Below are 20091 nucleotides of genomic sequence, written 5' to 3' on the forward strand. Positions count from 1 at the left end.
ATTATTTTATAGTAAATTATATAAAAAAATCAATGATTTTCTACGTTTTATTGCTTTGATTTATTTTACTACTTTTTTGTATTAGTATGTTTTAATAATTTTAATTATTAAATTTCGTTAATTTATTTTACATATTTTTAATATAATATTCGGCTTTTTTGGTTTTTTTTTTATGTCAATTAAGGGGCTCTCAATCTTTTTTATAAAATTAATACAAAATTATTTTGTATTACTCATTTATTTCGTACTCCTTATTTTACTGATATTATTTTTTATAAAAATGATTTACGTTAAATTAAATTTTTAAAAAATATTTTATAAATATAATGTTTTTTATTTATTATTTTTTTTGTTATATATGTAAATATAGAACTATCTGGGGTACTTCAAAACAGTGAAAGGTCGATCGCCGTACATGTACGGCGATACCGTTCAAAGGGTTAATGTAACAATGCCGTTTCACAGATAGTGACCAATGAAATTTAAATTAATTGTTTTACACATTTTTATTGATCTGGTTAGTAAAATTATATTTCTACTGAAAATATAATTTCACTGTAACATATGTTTTTTTTCATTTTCGCCTTCCGCTTATTCGCTTCATTTTATCTATACTCGCTCTTCGATACTGACCATCATGGAAACTGAGCACTCAGATCTTAAAAACATAAATTTCGCTCTTTTTATTGAGTCTGTATTAATTGCTAATATTTAACACTAATGCTTAGTGAAGCATGTTCCGTTGACTATTTGGGTAAAAATATGTCTGAGTAGAGATAAAATGTGCAAATAGTAAAAATAATTTTGTGTATGCAATACCTGCTTTTTATTTCATTTCGCCAGCCATCCCTATCATAAAATAGGGCACAGTCATTTCTCTGTTACATATTTTGAATAACTGTTAGGTACCGTTAGATTTGTCTGAGATAAAGAAAATGTATTCCTTTTATGTTGCACATCGCGCATATACGAAAATATCATACAAGTTAAATTAAATTTTAAAAATTTGCGCCGAAATATCGGCCAGTGGGATTTTTTGCACAATTTTAATAAAACTACTTAGGTTAATCTTTTGCTTTCAAACAATATGAGCATTACCGTTTTCGTAATTCCAAGCCATGGAAATATTGTTTTCAACAAATAAGATGTACGTATTGGTTTTGCAATCTTTAATTCTATCATAATAACATGTAACAATGTGCCTTATTGCCAATCAGCTGTCAATTATTTAAAGAGAATCGATAAACGCTTTAAAACAAAACAAAATTAATATTTTATTTGCCATATTTATAGAGATATTAACACAATAATATGACTTGAACACTCAGTGTACATCACCGGGAAGATTAATATTTCAAAAGTCAAAAATCGATTATTGTGTTATTTGCTGAATATATTTATACATTATGGAATATCTCTTATACGTATTATCATTAGAAATAACTTCGACATGGACAAATAATTCCTACCTAGAACCGCTGTGTTACACTATACACTTTGCGCTAATAATCTTGCGCTTTGCGCTCGAAATCTTCCGTTTTCATCAGTGTAACTCATTATTTAACAAAGTTATGTTTATTTATTGCTATTTTGTTAGTTAACTTGAAACGCTTTTTAAAAAAATAAGTTAGAAACACGTTCCATATCATATGAGTCAATATCGGGCATCGTGTTTCGTACTTCTTAAAATATTATTATTAAAAATAATTTGAAAAGTTATGTTTATGTTGCCCATCTTTTTTATATATGTGACATAACCATGGATTTAAACAAAAGCTTAATTGTGGATATAGATACAGGTATATAAATAAAGATTTCAGCAGTCGCAATGGAGAGTCAATCCTGAGCTTCCATCCTTTTTTGATTCAGGAAAACGTCACATTTTAACACTGCCGCATTGCCCAACATGCAAACGGTACATATATTTTTTTCGATCGGACATTCTAAATGAAAAGCCTGGCCCAGAGGCTTGCGAAACTCGAACCGGATTCGAATCGCGCGCGCCCGCCGGAGACAATGGGCCCGGGGTCCCGACCTCGGAACGGTCACGATGCACAATCGAATAAATGAATCATACCCACAACTTTCGAACGATTTTCTTCAGTCGCCGGCCGACCCGGCCGGTTAATGCCATAGATTGCGATAATGGCGCCGGGCATGGGAAAATTCTACGAGGGCTATTTTGAAATTGAGACACGGTTAGCTACTACTTACTGAATCTTAACAGTCTTGATGCTCTAACTTCCAAGTACAAACAAAATTGTTCTTAGTTAGATATTTTTATTTTTAAATTCAAGTCGTATTTTTGCTAATGTGACGATTTAGGGCGGAAACAGATGGTATTATTTTCAGCGCTCCAAATTTCCGATCGTCACGTGCGTCGGCATAACGAATATAATTATAAAAGTTTGTGTGGGCACTCACCAATACAATATCAATGAAAACATTCGGTCGTAAATATTCAATATACGCAAAATCTTTGTCGGCTTTTGCAAAATGCCATAAGGCATAAAAATGATACTTCAGAATACGAACACCACATCTGAGACTATCCTAGAATTTGTCGCCATCGATTCTAAATAAGAATTCGTTATGGTGTGACATTTATATAAACCGATCTAGGAAAATACATAAGGATATTCGAAACGATTTTTTTTAACAAAATCAAGTACCACTAATTATTTTTTAATTATTTAATTTTATATGAAAAAAAATATAATAACGATATCTGTTAGAAGAATATACTATCAAAAATATAATTAATCCCTCTTGGTGCCCTAAAATATTCAAAGATGTCAGTAAGAGTATGTTGAAGTTCCCGATAAGCATGTGGTATTATAACTTGACCACGTAACCACGATGCAGCGCTCGTCATGCGTGTTGACCATAGGACGCCTACGCGCATCATGTGTTTTAATTGTCCTAAAAATATTAAAATATTTATTTAGCAATTTTAAAGCATAAAAATATATCAGACAAGTAAATAATTATGGCCGAATCAAAAGACTAGATATTTAAAAAAATATGTTTACGAAATATAACAGACTAAATAGTTGAGGGTAGAGTTTTTTGTGAATTACATAAGCCTTTCTTAGACCGTTATTCCCAGTCTATTTTAGGTATACTTAGAAATGGATAAGGAGCAGCGTGTCTTATATTTGTACAAAGCCTCGTTTTTACTTCCTGGAAGGGTGCGCAATTAGCATTCAGCGTGCTTAATTAATTGTCGGGAATTTTAATCGCCGACGCGTACTTATTTTTTCCAAGAATCCGCCCCGGTCCGCCTTAATTCGTCGCTACGTACAGAATTTTCATTAGTCGGAAGAGGGGGACTGCGGGACGACGAGCTGCAAAGTTTGAGAGTCTCGGCATAGGCGTGTCCGAGATCGGCCGGGCGTTTTTATCGCATTAGCAATACGTTATGATAATAACCGAAGGGCGTTCGCTGGAAATGGCCCGGGGGCGGGAAACTCCCGAGTATCCGAGAACGATCTCCCGAGGCGTCCGAGACTCGGCGAAGTCAAGGCGAAGGAAGCGATCAAGAGTTGAAGGATAATTAGCGATACCTCTGTTGTCTAGACTGCGAGAGATCCGACGAAGCGATTGCGGAATGTGTATGCAAATAAGCGTCGAATCGGCTCAATTATGGGTTGAAAGGTTTCCCCGGAGATCTGCGATAGTCGGAAAGTTTCGGATACACGATGCTCCGGAGCGAGAGACTCGCTTCTCGCTTGTGGTATGCCATAATTCACACGATACGTCGGACTTGCGAGAAAGTGGTGCATCGCGAGTGCAGCGGTGCTCATTGCATGTGGACGGTATAAAGTAACTGTTATCGATAGGGTCTAATTGGCAACGGGGGAGGCAAGTGGTGCGAAACGCTCGCGGCGCTAATTTTCATTCCACATATAAATAAACGGACGTGTCATAATGCTTTAGAAGTGGAACTACAATGCTTTAATCAGATAGGAATCGCTTGCGCTCGTTATCTTGAACTTATTTACGATTGAGGAGTGGAAGTAGTCTAACGTCTCTTCGAAACCAGATTCTTTGGTTTTAACTAACACTTAAATTATTGCTGTGTTGAACGGTGTAATCATGTAAACCTCCTTGGGGTTGAATCTCTGGAGAGTATGCCTCCATCTGCTCCTCTATGACCAATTGTCACATATTTATAATGCGAATCGCAGATAAGGATGTTGGCGGGCCAATTGCATCGCTTTTTATACACCCACAAAATATGTTTACGTATTAAAAGTAACACATTCAGGTGGTGATCGCTTCGACGATCGTTAACAAATGAGTTAAAATACCAACAGTATTTTTGCTTAGGGTATTGCGCATCCTTTCCATACAAAGATTTTTTCTATATAAAAGTAACATTGTAATAAATCGAAATAATTTATATATCCACAAATATTCAGCAATTTTTCTGATTTTTTTTATCGTATTTGAGTAAATTTTCTTTCTACAATTTTTCAGCCATTTCTTCTAATTTTTCTTTTTAAAAAGCTAAAAATTCAAAAAAAAAACATTTTAATTTAAATTTTTTTCTGTATTTTTTCTCAAATGCTTATAACTTTATTATTTTTCATCCAATGATTTTGGAAAACAGCCGCTTATTTTCTTTGTAATAGTTTGGGCTTTAGCATATAATAAAGAAACCGTGACTAAAAAAAATATTTATTTAATTTACAGTATAATCAATTTTTTTTCTTAAATTTTTCTAAAAATGATCTAAAATCGTCGATAAATTCATAAATAGTGATTGGAAAGTGTTGCATATAGTTTATGTATATTAGTGATAGGACGATTAATCGGAATTGGAGGATTTTTAACCTAATTTCTGGTTAATAATTAAAAATCTTTGAAATTTTTTGGTTGAAAGACGAAACTGGAGAGTTGATAATGTTTTAACATTATAATTTAGGAATTTTAGGACTGAAATATTAATTACAAAAATGATTGGGAAACTCTGGTTTAAACTTTTACACCAGTTTTTTTTAACAAACATGTTCTACTATATTTTATTAATAAATATATGTATTTTTTTTATTAATTATGGATGAAAAATATATTCTTTTTCTTGTATATAATTAAAACTTATCTTTATTATTTATTCAAATTCATTATATTTAGTAAAAATAATTTTTAACTCAAATATAATGAATGATGTCAAAATCGATTGTTTAGCCTTAAGATCTCTCTTCCATTATTAAGCCATGATTTAGAGACGTGTTGGTATTTCTTTTCATTTGTTCGAAATGATCGTTAGAATAACCTCTAAATTAATTTTAGTGGTTTAAACCTCCAGCCGCTGGTTTCGATAAATATAAATATGATAATGAAACATATTAAAAAAATATTAGTTAACTACATATAAACAATTAAAGTATATTAACTGTATTCTGCACGACTAATTTAAAATCAGATTTTCCTTCAGAATGATAGCGGTTTAAAGTAACATAACAGGAAATTTGCGGTGTGCAGTCAAATGCACTTTTGAAGATAGCAATATGTAAAAAATCAAAATATTAAAATATCAGTAAAACCTCCTAATTCAAAATAAAAAAAGTCAATTTGTATGTTACAAAAAAATGCGCTGCAATGACTTCTTCAGGGAATGTAAAATTGTAAAAAAATTGGTTAGAAGATGTTTATTTACCTATGAATTATATTGTATAATAGATGATTACTTAAGTGTTGGTTATTTTACACTGCTTTTTTATTAATTTAATAATAATATAATTTATCTAAAAAATCAGAAAAAATTACTCACCGAAACTTCGTTTCTTGACTCAAATAAAAATAGTATCCTACAAATTTTCTATCGTTACGCTCTTTCAGTGGTTCACTTTTATTACGCCTATATATAAATATACTAGCTGCCACTTTTAAAATGCCTTCCAAACCTTCCCGATAGTCTTCATTTTATTGAAACGTAATAATAATTAATAAAATAAGTAAATGCTGTTTTCCCCAGATTTTTTTTTATAATTTCCCCCTTGACCATTTGCGGCATTATAAACGCTCCGAACCGTTCAGCGATAAGGATCGCCCCTATGACGTGTGGCATGATGGATGTGTCCTTCTGCGCGAACATTTCAATACGCCGATCGCAATCAATTTTATTAAGCCCGCCTTTGCACGGTTTAATCAAAAGCGTGTTTTTCGCTTTAGGAACAGGAAACACCTCCAGCGACGGCACCTACAAGCCTTCCTTCCTAACCGATCAGGAGCTGAAGCACTTGATTCTAGAGGCGGCGGACGGATTTCTGTTCGTGGTCAGCTGTGACACGGGGCGCGTCATATACGTCTCCGATTCGGTGGCGCCCGTCCTCAATTATTCTCAGGTAAGTCATTATTTCTTCGACTCGCTATAAACCGATATTTGTTCCGCTATAATTGATGTGTAATTATTTCAGAGCGAATGGTACGGGTCGTGCATGTATGACAATGTACACCCCGAGGACGTGGAGAAGGTTCGCGAGCAGTTGAGTACTCAAGAACCCCAAAACACGGGCAGGATATTGGATCTCAAGACCGGCACCGTAAAAAAGGAAGGACATCAATGTGAGTTATGCACAGAAATTAAAATACATTTTTTTGCTAAATAGACTAAAAATGGCCCAATTGATGAAAAGTGCATGCCCGTTGCTTTATTCATGAATTAGGCAAAATATCTGCCGAATGCGTGTAATGTGCAGGAATTATTTTGATTTTTCGTGCATTGAGTAAAGTAGACAGTAGTGCTCCTAGATCAAATGTCATTTCATTATATAAAAAAGTGTGAAATATTTACAGAAAAAAACCTTAAAATAAACGTTATATTTCATTAATTGTAAATGTGCCCCTGAGGCACCATCCGAGTATAACGAGTTAATGCATATGCATTCTGCAGATAATTTGCCTAATTCATGAATAAGGCAACGGGCTTGCATTTTTCGTGAATTAGGCAAATTTTTACTTATTTCACGCAAGACTAATATTTCATATCTTTTATACACATAATACACTCGTACCTGAAAGATAGAAGTGATTACACGAGATAATCATTATTTCCATTTAAAACTGATAAACGGGGTTAAATGAAACCGCGTCACAAGGAATACCGCTTTAACTTAACAAGTGCACATTCCTCAGTGAATACAATATGCTAATTCCACAGTCTAAATATAAATTTACATTGAATATTTTTATTGCGAATATCTTTTTAAATTTAATTTTTAATGCAATTACAGCTTCAATGAGGCTATGCATGGGATCTCGGAGAGGATTCATATGCCGGATGAAAGTCGGCGGTGCGGAATTAGGCAGCGGCGGTCACCTCGGACGACTAAAGCAACCCAACTCCTTGGCTCCGGCCCGAGACGGCCACAGCTACGCAGTCGTCCATTGCACTGGTTATATAAAAAATTGGCCACCGACCGGTAAGTTATTGGAAAAAAACAAATATAGAGTACGACGTGCGCACTCGTCACCGTCGTCCAAGGAGCACTTAACTGTGTGACTATCTCTTAAATGTGATCCTATCAGATTTGTTTCCAGGTGTACAAATGGATAGACAGGCAGATGATGAGCTTCACGCTTCTCACTGTTGCCTCGTGGCCATAGGGCGGTTGCAGGTACGTATGATTTTGACTATAGCTGTACTTAATTAAGAGCTACTAACAAAATTCATTGATCAGCTCACGTCCACGCCGAGCACGTCGGATTTGTCGAGTTCTGGAGGCCAAGCTGAGTTTATATCGCGTCACTGGCTGGACGGTAAATTTTCGTTTGTCGATCCGAGAGTGGAAGGCCTTCTCAATTACACGCCGCAGGACTTGCTAGGCAAAAGCTGTTTTGACTTCTTCCATCCGGAAGATCAGACGCACATGAAAGAAAATTTTGAACAAGGTACGTACAAATTATATATTGTATCTTTAACAAATGTAATAAAAATTTATTTTCCAGTGTTGAAACTGAAGGGGCAGGTCATATCGTTAATGTATCGCTTCCGCGCTAAAAACCGAGATTGGGTCTGGCTGCGCACGTCGGCTTTCGCCTTCATCAATCCGTATACGGACGACGTAGAATATATTGTTTGTACAAATACGACTGCCAAGTAAGTTCACAGCTACAGATTTATCGATCGATTCTTTTACATATGCATATTGAAAGGTCAAACTTGATGCGCAGATCGCTGCAGTCCGACACCACCGGAGCCGGAGTCGACGGAACAACGCAACCCATCGGCGCCGGATACGACTACTCGATGGCGCAGCGTCACCGAGACACGCCGTCGGCTCTTTATCATTCGTCACATCACACTCCGCACCACACCGCCCATCACACCACGCACCATTTGCCGCCTCCGACGTCTCAGCAGCTCGTCCATCACTCCAATATGCCTCAAGAAATTCTCGCTGGTGATTATCACATCAGTATGGATTATATAAATGTTGAATTGCAAGTGACTTGAGTTGATTTATATTTTTCAGGCGGCGGAGGAAGCGGTAGACCTCCGAGCGGGCATAACGACGGAGTCGTCGGCGGCTACGCAAGTGCCTACGGCACCACCGGTCCGGCTACCGGTGGCAGCGATCCTTCTCCGTACGGCTCTCCGCAAGCCGCACCGGCCACTCGCCATACCAACAAACCACCGAGTCCGACAGCGTCTCATCAATGGAACAATTCACTTCGTCAAGTAAATTATTATATTGTATAATTAGCGGTCTATAAATAATGAAAACCAATTCTTAAGGGTAGACAAAATTACATTAAAAGCTTAACGCCCGGGGTTTATTTATCCGAACTTTTGCGGAATTTTTTTTAGTAAATTCCCTATAACTTCCAATTAAAATATTTTATTGAAATTTAATATGCAGCTTCCTTATGATTTTTCGCATGAATACATCGTCAAGTACGTCATTTAAGCAGTGTTTCTAAATCTGTGAGTCACATAATTAGGTGATATAATGAAAAAAACTTGTATATAAATATAATATTTTATATGGGTCTAGGAAAATTTACCGCTGACAATTTAACGCTGCGTCAATTGATCGCATAAACAATTTATATCCAACAATTGATCGCTAGCATATTTTGCCATCTAGAAGCAATGAGATGTGTTTGGTCAAATCATAAAAAAAATATTTTTTATTAAAGTTTCTGCCTTAACTTTGATTAGTGAGTTTTTTTTTAGTGGATTTATTTTTACATTTTTTTAAATTAATTTTATTAAAAAAAAATTAATTCATTGTATTATATTTTTTTTTTGTATTATATTTATTGACTCTCAACATTTTATTACAAACTTTTATTTACGTCTCACTTTTATCAACTTATGACTATTTTATTTACCTCTCACATTTATTATTATTTTTTATTTAATGTATTATATTTATTGATGAACCAAATTCAGTGGTTCTTAACATTTTATTACAAACTTTTTTTTACTTAAGAAGTAAATTCAGTGGTGCTACACATTTTATTATAAGCTTTTCTTATTACAGTCTTATTTTAATCAACTTTTGATTATTTTGTTATCATTCTTTTTATTTATTATAATATATTTATTTAATATATTATATTTATTGTTGAAGCAAATTCAGTTATTCTCAACATTTTATTACAAACTTTTTTATTTGCGTCTCACTTTTATCAACTTATGATTATTTTATTTGCATCTCACATTTATCATTATTTTTATTTATTTACTATATTATATTTATTCAGTGGCTCTACACATTTTATTACAAGCTTTTCTTATTTTAATCAAGTTATGATTATTTTATTATAATTTTTTTTATTTGTGGTATTATATTTATTTAAAATATTACATTTATTAATGAATCAAATTTAGCGGTTCTCAACATTTTATTACAAACTTTTTTATTTACGTCTCACTTTTATCAATTTACGATTATTTTATTTACGTCTCACATTATATTTATTTAAGAAGTAAATTCAGTTTAGTAAAATACACATTTTACTATAAGCTTTTCTTATTTATATCTTATTTTTATGATTATTTTAAATACTTCTCACATTTATCATTGTTTTATTTATTGTAGTATATTTATTGATGAAGCAATTTCAGTGGCTCTCAACATTTTATTTTAATTTACCTCTCACTTTTTTATTTTACAAAATTCTTTAGTGTTACTAATATTACTTATATTTAATCTAAACGAGATTAAAATTACTTATTATTTACCACCTTTGGTTCAGTCCTTCTGATCATCTCTGCGAATTACTTGCATAAAGGCGTACTTACACTCAACATACAGAATACATATGGTAAACAAATTAATTTTTAAGAAGAAATAGAGGGAGTAAATCATATTATTAATCATAAAAAAGCCGGTTCGACTAGTGATAAAGCGTCTTAACCATTAATTCTTCGATTCAGAAAGGATTAATATTCGCTGCCTTGACGATCATTTCCGACTCTGTGTTGTTTTATAGTGTTACATATTTCAATTAATATTAGAATATTTTTTGTTCCATCAAGAATAATAGATTGAAACAATGTTATTTTTGTATGTATTATTCCTTCATAGATTATAGAATTAAAAAAATATGCTATTCATAGCTTAACCCTTTTAGTGTCATCAAATTAGGCAGTGTATGCTAAGAATGCCAAGCATTTTTTTGGCAAATATAGATGATTTTATAAATATATTTTAAAAAAATATTTCTGAAAATTTTCATTTTTTTTATGTGAACCACTTTTTATTGTAGAAACAAAATTAAATCCAGTTTATACAAGTAAATGCGCAAAAAGTATAGAAAAAATTTATTTCATAATTTTGCAAAACTAGAAATGGACACCCGCATACTAGTGGCATTCATTTCCTCGTTCGTAAGCAGACACCGGCGTCCTTACGGCATTCAAATGGTTAGGACAGAAATTTAAATTAATAATAAAATGTTGAGAAACAATAAATAATTTTATTAATAAAGCAACATTTACTCGAATATATACGTGAATAAAATAATCATAAGTTGATAAAAGTGAAATGTAAATAAAAATAATGTAATAAAATGTTGAGAACCAATGTATTTGCTTTATCAATAAATATAATACAATAAATAAAAATAATAATAAATGTGAGATCTAAATAAAATAATTACAAGTTGATAAAAGTGAAACGTAAATAAAAAAGATTTTATCAATAAATTTAAATTATGATATTTGAAAAAAATTAGCAAAACGAATTTAAAAAAAAAAGTAAAAATATGAAGAAAAAAACTTTATAATTTGACCAAACACATCTCATTGCTTCTACAGTCATAAACGGTAAAATATGCTAGCGATCAATTGTTGACCATAAATTGATGGCGGTAAATTTACTGAATATATATTATTCAAAAAGGGTAAATCACCACTACCTGTCCTGTCTTATTAGCTTACCTTATGCATACCTTTTGAGAATTCATCTATTTGGAGAAATTCCATACAGATAATTCCATTTTATATTATAATATTGAAAAATATTTTCAATCACCCCAAAATGGACGAAACCTTTTTGGATATTTTGCAATAATATGCAGAATTTCAGGTGGGAATACTTTATTAATTGATGTGCTATCAACTGTGATATTTCGATTTGTTTTGATTGGACTGATTTTATGTTTACCTAATGAAACAGTTTTGACCCAGAATTGTATTTCTGTTCAAGGAGTATAACATAAAATATTAATTTTTAGATGAAATATATATTATAATTATGGTTCATACATTTCATAAAAAAATTTCACATACTCAAAAAAAGCGGCAACTCATTGCATTAAAATGTTAATAAAATAATTTTAAGTAGAATTTAATTTATTTAGATCTTTGTTCTCTCTAATTGTTTATATATTTTGTATACAGGGTACTGCTGTAACTGAGGGTTATCAATATGGCAATACGAGCACCGCTGCCGGTGCCGGAACCGGAGCTCCTCTATCTCCAGCCCGTTCGCCGGCTGCTCCACCTCCGACCTACGCCCAATTGCATCAAAGAGCTCCTCATCATCCGCCCCTACATCATCATCATTATCAGCAGCAGGCTCCCAACAATCCACCACCTGGTCAGTGCTAACCTTTTTTCGCTAACTTGACTACTTTCAATCATCTAATTTTACATATTCATTTATAGGTATGTGGTCATGGCAAGGGGGAGGGGGCGAAGGTGGACCAACGCATCAGACGCATCAGCCCCAAGAGTTGTCGGACATGCTACAGATGCTGGATCAAGGCGGAGCGGCTTCGTTCGAGGACCTCAACATCAACATGTTCAACACTAATTTTGAATAAGTTCACCCGTCGGAGCCTTTACGCAGTGTATAATATTTTTGTTGAATCTTACAACGTAACGATAATAATGGATATAAATATAGATTTTATAAAAGTGTGAGAACATTTTTATGCTATTGATTTTTTAAACACGAATCGTAGTAGAGACGATCGTTCAAGTGCTGAACATTTTGTGCCGGACGAAGACAAATGCTACGTTACAATGAATTTTGTATAATTTTTTTAAATTAATTTTTGTGATGTGTGTATTGTGCAGTGAACGTGAGAGAATTATTTACGTATTTTGTTTTAAGTATACGCATATATTGTAACGTCAATATATATTTTAATTATCGGGACTTTGTAAACACTAAAAAATAATTTTCACAAAAATTTAATTATAAATATTATTATTATTATTATATCATAATAGAGAATTTTAAAGTTTAAATTAATTTGTGAATGGCACAAAAAACTGAGTATTTGACTAGGCTATAAATCGTAAATTTGCATATTTAATTAATTAGTTATTATGTTTCCCGAAGTGTGAGAAATTTGTAAGCGATTCTGTTTGTTCCCGGTTTGTTTTAAATGCCATTTTACATTATATTTAAAATTCAACCGACGCTCAGAATCGTTCCTGTCTCGTTATTTTAAAATATTGTTTTTAAATACATTTTTTTCTGTTGATATTGAAAATCGTGCTTCACTATTTGACATTTAATATAATTACTCTAAAAGATAAATAAAAAGATCTTAGCTCTAGTTTTTGTTTTATTTATGTTAAACACAGCGGCTTTTTTGCACGCATAGAAAAAGACCTTCTACGTATAATGTGTTCCTGGTAGCTTTAATCCCAAATCTTTAAAGTGTTTCATTGCCGATTTCATACAGTGAGCAGAAATAAATAAAATTTTAGAATATTATTATCAGATTTATGCACATTACTAAAAATTATATTAAATCTTCTATTCCAACATATCAGGCGTTAGCCCAATGCGTTACAATCGAGTAACACAATCAACTACTACTAAGTAAGCATTGGAACACCAGACTGCAATCAAATCATAAATTATTTTTACAGCTTACAATCAATAGATTAGGAAAATCTACAAAACTTAATCTGTGATGATCCGTATCAGATTTAAACCAACGTCTTTCAAGTGTTAGGTCACCCATTGTAAATGTAACAAAAAGTCACCTATTGTAAAAATTAGATTTTTTTGTATCTTCCATTATAATCTGACAGACGTAAGCCTAATGCGTTACAACAGAGTAAATCTGTACCAACATGGTAAGTCAATCAGATATAATGAATACCTACAAGTAAGTATTAACCACTAGACTGAAAGTCTGGCAATCGGTGACATCTATATCAATAATTTTGTGCAATTTACCAGATAATTATCTTATGAGATATGTTCATTTAAATGTATACTTTGTTTCATACAATGAATTGTTTGTGCATTACAATAATATAAAATTAACATTAAATAAATATATCTATGTTCAATAAAAAGATTAGATTGAGCTACATTTTATTTATAGTGTGCACTAAAACGAATGATTTGTGCATTAAAATATTAAAAATTGAGCATTAAATTATATTCATACTTCAGTGTAACAGTTGCGAAAAGTTCAATTGCCATTTAAAACCAAACCTAATCTAATGAAAGTATTAAAACTAATTCGGATTATTTTTTGGAAAAAGATTCCTTGCAGACAGTTATTCATAAGGTGTTCTAATCTGTACAACAGTAATGTACAAACAATTATTTTATCCTCATAATTTATAAACAATAGCAACTATTACAAAAAGTGGCATAAACAAATAATGCTCCTAAAGAGTTCTGGAAATTCACTAACTCTAAACGCGCTACTCAGTCGACGCCGAGAGTGATGAACTTCAACGATAATACATTGGACGGTTCACAAAATATTGCTGGCGGTTGTGCACATTATTTTCGTTCTCTTTTCGAGGAATATTTTTCGCCTTCTACTCAGTCGCTTCCTTCTTCTTGTTCTTGGTCTTCAGTACTGACAATCAAAGAAACTGAGCGCTCAGATCTTAAATACGGCTTTATTAAATTGAAGACAGGGCATTCTTTTGGGTCTGATTTCATTTTGAAGAGTTGCGAAGTCAGTCTCACTGCTCCTCTAAAACCTATTTTTGATCTAATTCTCATGACACAGTTAAGTATTCCAGGTCTTCTAATTCTCAACACGTCAACATTTCCTGATCTATGGAAATGCACAAGTCACCCCAATTCATAAAAAGGGTGGCAAATTGTATATAAAGAACCATAGATCAGTCGCTTTGTTTGAAATAATTATCCATAGATATGTCTTTAATCATTCAAAGGAATACAAGTAGACGTCGTATATACAGATTTTGAGAAGGCCTTCGACAAGGTTTGTCATGGGTTATTATTAAGAAACTTGTTGAACCTCGGCTGCTCGATGATATAACTCGGTTATTCTCGAGTTATTTGAGCGATCGTAGACAGTTTGTAACCTATGAAGGTTGATTGTCAAAAGAATATTTCACACCTTCGGGTGTTTCTCAAGGGTCTAACCTGGGCCCTCTGCTCTTTATGTTATTTATTAATGACATAAATATGGCAGTTACAAATTCAAGTTTTCTTCTGTATGCATTTTTCTGGCCAAATTCAGAGGAGAGCAAATGTCCCCACCTGCCGGTTAATTTATGAAAAACTACCCAAGAACCGGGTAATGAATTTGGATACCCTAGATGAAATTCTAGCATCGAAAAGTATCCATTTATAAATATCATATTTGGTCTTAAATAAATAAAAGAAATGTTCATTAATACTAAATATATTCAAAAACTAAATTTTACAAATATACATACGTATGTAACTAAATTATAGTAATTTCTCTCGAGATTCTTCATTAGATGATTCACTCTCACTGACTGACTGTTCATTTGTAGGATCACTTTCGTTCATTTTAGATATGTCTGTCCTATCAATTTCTTTTAAATTGACCGGCATCAAATCGCCCCATCTGCTGGCTTTAGCGCATCTGTACTCTAATTTACCGTGCTTACGAGTGACGATAAGCTCCTTGATTTTTCCGTCGCTGCAACACATCCGGCAGATGACGTGACCCGTTTTCGGCAACACATTTCTGACTATACGGGGCCATTGAGGATCGCTTTCGGGACGTTTACCCTTTCTCAAAACGACGTAAGAATACAACTCTTTGCCTGACTTAACTTTCTTTTCTATATTGTTAAATTCGAAACTAACTTCAAAATTGCAAGGTGTCTCATCTAAAATATATCTCGGACAGTCCAAATCGTGCGAGCACGGAGCGAAGACGTGTCCGGCTTTGTCGTCGGTTTGCGTCTGCAAAATAAAATCTCTCGCCTCGCAAATTATCTTATAGCCGGCGTTGCTTCCGTATTCCACCAGCACTAGAAAATCTTTAGTTTTATTCCATAGATTTAGAACAGTACGCAGTCTATGCTTAGCTGACGGCATTTCGGAAAGCGAGTAAGCACAACAGACTAAATCGTATGGATTCGACGTCATGGATAAGAACTGCCGCTGATAAAATCGATCTTCTTTCACAGTTTTTTTATCGTAAATTTTAAATAGCAAGTCTCTCGCCAAATTCTGTACTTCCTGAGACACGTCCACCGTATAATATTCATTAATCGGAGCCTTCCAGCAGTCGGTGAGCGTCCAGATCCCTGTACCTATTCCCGAACCGAAATCGAAGAATGTCGTCGGAGTATATTCCCCCCGTGTTTTTATCTCGTTGAATATTTTATATAAAACTGCATAATTAGCCGGTCCTCTGCCTACCATGTACTTGATCGATTCATATTCGCCTAATACTAAAGCCTGCCAAGCGTACATTTCTTCCTTCAGCTTCTTATTCACTTTCTTATCGCACAAGGACAACGTTTTATCAGTCACCGGTACCATATTTGCCAGCTGCGTCGCTTCAAATTCTTGAGCCAACTCTTTATATCTTTGATTCACTTCTCTCTGCTCAGCAGGTAAACGTCTAGATCTGATATAATTGATCAACGATTGGGCGTCCCTCAATAGAGCCTTAATTGGCGTGTTGCCGATCGATTCGAGAATAGCATCAGTGATGGATTTCGGGACCACGATCAAATTAGGATACATACGTCCTGGATGTTTGCGAATCTTGATCTCATTGTTGGTCACCTTCTCGTCGATTTCCGAATGGAGCTGAACGACAAGTTTCTTAGGCGACGCTGCATAATATCGCCTCGCGATGACGATCGATAGCTTCGAACTCAGCTTACGATGTAGAGACATCTTAAAATTGGAGGCACATCTGTCAACCTCACCGGCACGCCGTCAATAAAAACATAACCAATAAACGTCACTTAAGTGGGGTAATATCGAACACACATATATAATTAAAAAATAAAAATAATCATAAAATATATTCAAATAATTTTAAATTACACACTATTTTTTTAACTTACCTTCTACATTATTGACAATTAATTTTTTTCTTAATAATAATATAAAAAGCAAATTCCCAGTAATAAAAATAATAAATTAATTGTCAGATTCACGTATCTCCTCACTTAGTATACGCTTCTGCTACCGCGTGACTCAAAAACGTGCACATGCACTCAAAATTGGTTCGTGCACGAAATGATAGTTAGAAATGGTGCTCTGGCGATTTTTGAGATTCGTATTCAAATACATTTTCACCAGTAGATATATATTTTTACCAGTGAAAATATAATTTATCCAGCATATGCTAGTAAAATTATATGATTTCAATACATTCATGAGTGACTCATATTTAGGGCCACTTGGACCGGGCCCCACCAGTAATTTAAATTAATTATTCGTAGCAATTTAGATCAGAAAGGCACAGTGGCCCGACAGCAGCAGCCGAATAAGATTTTCTCTCGTTCTCCAAAGAAGAGCTACAGGAAGCCGCCAAGCGCATCAAGAGCACGAAGGCTCCAGGGTTAGACTGCGTTTCAAACAAGGTAATTAGACACATTTCTAAAAAAATCCGGGGTTGCTCCCACTAGCGCTTAACACACGCCTGTCTGAAGAAACTTCTGGACGCCTGGACGGTAATTTTTTTTAAAATCACTTTAATATTTTAATAAACTAATAATAATTATTTTAAGGAAAATATTAAAATTTCTTGGTGCGTCGGTAAATGAGTTACCATGTTTTCAAATGTTAAGCGTTCGATTAAAAATCGTAAACCGTTAAAGTTTCCAATCGCTTCACTTATCATTATATCCATTAAAAAATCAGATTAGTACTAGATTTGCAATTGAGTAGTACAAATAATAGTAACACAACTGTATGCTCGTTACTTCGAGTCATTGCACAGTGACGTTTAAGTGACACTTGTCAACTGATAGATGATAAGAAAGCGCGACTGTCTCAAGCATGGCTTTTTATTCGAATACCAAAATTAAAATTGTGATAGTTTTCATATTTCTTGTCCTAGTGTTTCACACATGCAGGATGTATATGAACAGAGAGGCAATCAAAGAAGTGATTTCTCATTCATTCGTGAAGATTAAATTCTTTTTTATATCTCAATTATAAATATTTTAATGTGTATACAGGTATCGAAAGATCCCATAGATGTGACAGTTTATTACGAGGCACTGTGTCCTGATTCAAAGCACTTTTTCGTACATCATTTAGAAGATGCACATAATAAGCTCAAAGATAGTATAAATATCCAATTGATTCCATACGGAAAAGCTAGAGTAAGTATCGGTTCAGCACGCTTAATGTTTAATCGTTTGTTATGTATGATTTATTAAACTCTCTAGACTTACTACAAAGATGATGAGATCAATTTTGAATGTCAACATGGAGAGCTTGAGTGTTTTGCGAATAAAATACATGCATGTACCATAGATATATTAATGGAAGTCGCCAATCATTTGCCTGTCATTGTCTGTATGATAAAAGACAATATGGATCCCGAAGAAGCGTTGAGACGGGTATTATAATATGGTTATTTTAACTAGGAATATTTTTGTATAATGTAATATTTATTTCAGTGTGCGTTGGTGAATGATCAAGTTCCGATTTTGGACTGCGCCAAAGGTACATACGGATCGGAGCTGTTGAAAGGTCACGGCTTAAGAACAATCACTGTGAGACCATCCTTCATTCCGACTATTTACGTAGCCAGAAGCAAAGGGAACCAAGCAGCTTTGCTCAAAAACTTTATTATGGAGTTATGTACATATTTCTCGGGTGCGTTGAAACCGGCTGCATGTTCATGAGACTGAATATTAACTTTTGTTTTACAAACCACGAGTGAAGTCTTCCCTGTAAAATGTTCAGATAAACCATGTTGATTGCACCTTTTTCATATCACTGATGGATGTACATATGTATGTAATAATAATAGAATGTCGTGTTATATATTACACTAAATTTTAATGCATCGAATGCTTTATTAAGTTTATTTGACTTCTCATGATTTTTGCTCAATCTTGACAATTTAAATGTTAGATTTTTAGACAATGTTTTATGTATAACTTTTATAGTCAATTTTAATTTGTTTCTAACAAATGTATAAATCGAGCTATTGAGATTATTTATTTTTGAACTTTACATTTTTCTAGTCTAATGTACTTAAGGTAATCAAAAAATGTTATTAATTTTTATACAAATTTATTCTTTTTACACCAAACCTTAATTTACAGTTTACTATTTTGTAATAACTGTTTATTTGTTGATTTGTATACGAAAATGTTACCATTTTAAAATTAAACGATTAGTTCTTCCTTCCAACCTGTTTTATTTATTATTGAAGATATTCAGGCTTTGAAGTAAAAATAAACTTTTTAGTGGTGTATCACTTCCTGCAGATTTTTTTTTTACATTGCTTTAGTCAGCCGATGTATCAAGTCAAGTTAATTTAAGTTGTTTTATCAATAAAATTGTGTTTTATTTTACATCTTACTCTAACTTTTCTTTCATCAGAAATTATATATTTTATTTCAAAAATACAGATATTTTCTTTGAGTCTCAGAGATATATTTGTGTACTATATCTTGAATTTGAGTTTCAACTTCATCATTAAGTTTAGCTTTTGTTTATGGAGATTATTTTAGGTTTGGTAGTTGTTCTAAAAGACAAGAAGCTAATTTTGTCTAAACAGATTAGCCGCAATACACAAAGGAGATATCAATACATTAGACCAGAGGTCCACAAACCGCGAGCCACAATGTAGCCAGTGACCGCTTTTTATCTGGTCCATAAAGAATCTGTCCAGATATTAACAAAATTAAAAAATCGATTTTTACAAATGTATAAGCGATAAACACAAACATTGGTAGATTCCTAGAATTTCTGATGCAATAGAACCAAACAAGTGCAAATGACTAAAAATTTAACCCGTGTGTTTTCTTTAACTGAAACAAAGACTCTATTTTTCGCAAAATTTACTTGAATATTAGACAAAGGTAGATAGAAAGAAGCTTTAAAATACTGAAAATATCCAAACGGGTGCAATTTTACTTCACATAATTTAGCCGACGTGTTTTCTTTACTAAAACAAAGACCCTTGCTCTTAACATCGACAAATATAAGACAAGGATAGGTAGAAAAACCAATAATATTCGAGTTGTTACAAATTACTTTTCGAAGAAGTACGTTACAGGCAGTACAGGCTCTCACCTGAGGCGCTAGACTTGTGGGGCGCCGTGATACCAAATAAAGACGTAGTACATATACGATTTATACACTACATGTAAATATCTAACATACAATATTTTTTTTTCCAAAATTACTGATCTTTAAAATGGATTAG

At 33.2% G+C, this 20091-nt stretch overlaps 3 protein-coding genes across 11 annotated transcripts in view; 2 read left to right on the forward strand and 1 right to left on the reverse strand.

Annotated features, from left to right (window-relative positions):
- tgo (Aryl hydrocarbon receptor nuclear translocator homolog tgo) overlaps nucleotides 1-13032 on the forward strand; it is a 137423-nt gene extending 124391 nt beyond the window's left edge. For 4 of the 9 annotated variants that reach the window (XM_088190509.1, XM_088190510.1, XM_088190508.1 and 1 more), the window contains 10 exons: nucleotides 6181-6353; nucleotides 6426-6573; nucleotides 7242-7430; nucleotides 7549-7625; nucleotides 7689-7899; nucleotides 7957-8107; nucleotides 8182-8411; nucleotides 8484-8689; nucleotides 11864-12062; nucleotides 12131-13032. In XM_088190509.1, coding sequence (XP_088046635.1) covers nucleotides 6181-6353; nucleotides 6426-6573; nucleotides 7242-7430; nucleotides 7549-7625; nucleotides 7689-7899; nucleotides 7957-8107; nucleotides 8182-8411; nucleotides 8484-8689; nucleotides 11864-12062; nucleotides 12131-12288 — 1742 coding nt within the window. In that variant the 3' untranslated portion in view covers nucleotides 12289-13032. Of the gene's footprint in view, nucleotides 1-6180; nucleotides 6354-6425; nucleotides 6574-7241; nucleotides 7431-7536; nucleotides 7626-7688; nucleotides 7900-7956; nucleotides 8108-8181; nucleotides 8412-8483; nucleotides 8690-11863; nucleotides 12063-12130 lie in introns of all 9 variants that reach the window. The other 5 variants (XM_088190511.1, XM_088190506.1, XM_088190507.1 and 2 more) reach the window with 3 other exon arrangements.
- A 2057-nt stretch (nucleotides 13033-15089) lies between these two features.
- Nucleotides 15090-16662, reverse strand: LOC148232729 (ribosome assembly protein METTL17, mitochondrial). Its single transcript, XM_088190513.1, has one exon. The coding sequence runs from the start codon at nucleotides 16584-16586 to the stop codon at nucleotides 15153-15155; it is 1434 nt and encodes a 477-aa protein (XP_088046639.1). The 5' UTR covers nucleotides 16587-16662; the 3' UTR covers nucleotides 15090-15152.
- A 969-nt stretch (nucleotides 16663-17631) lies between these two features.
- On the forward strand, nucleotides 17632-19067 carry LOC148232730 (gamma-interferon-inducible lysosomal thiol reductase-like). The gene is made up of 4 exons (XM_088189572.1): nucleotides 17632-17807; nucleotides 17882-18028; nucleotides 18095-18268; nucleotides 18329-19067. Exons 1-4 carry the CDS (start codon nucleotides 17700-17702, stop codon nucleotides 18554-18556), a joined length of 657 nt encoding a protein of 218 aa, XP_088045698.1. The 5' UTR covers nucleotides 17632-17699; the 3' UTR covers nucleotides 18557-19067.
- Nucleotides 19068-20091: the final 1024 nt, after the last annotated feature.

Source organism: Plectrocnemia conspersa, unplaced genomic scaffold, assembly GCF_051122295.1.
Source record: "Plectrocnemia conspersa isolate PC_06_02 unplaced genomic scaffold, ASM5112229v1 ptg000008l, whole genome shotgun sequence".
Lineage (NCBI taxonomy): Eukaryota > Metazoa > Arthropoda > Insecta > Trichoptera > Polycentropodidae > Plectrocnemia > Plectrocnemia conspersa.

Excerpts from the sequence above, each read along its gene's own strand:
- LOC148232729 (XM_088190513.1), bottom strand. The coding sequence starts at position 16,586 with ATGTCTCTACATCGTAAGCTGAGTTCGAAGCTATCGATCGTCATCGCG.
- LOC148232730 (XM_088189572.1), top strand. The coding sequence starts at position 17,700 with ATGGCTTTTTATTCGAATACCAAAATTAAAATTGTGATAGTTTTCATA. Across the intron at positions 18,029-18,094 it reads TTCCATACGGAAAAGCTAGA|ACTTACTACAAAGATGATGA; the intron begins GTAAGTATCGGT and ends TAAACTCTCTAG. Across the intron at positions 18,269-18,328 it reads CCGAAGAAGCGTTGAGACGG|TGTGCGTTGGTGAATGATCA; the intron begins GTATTATAATAT and ends TATTTATTTCAG.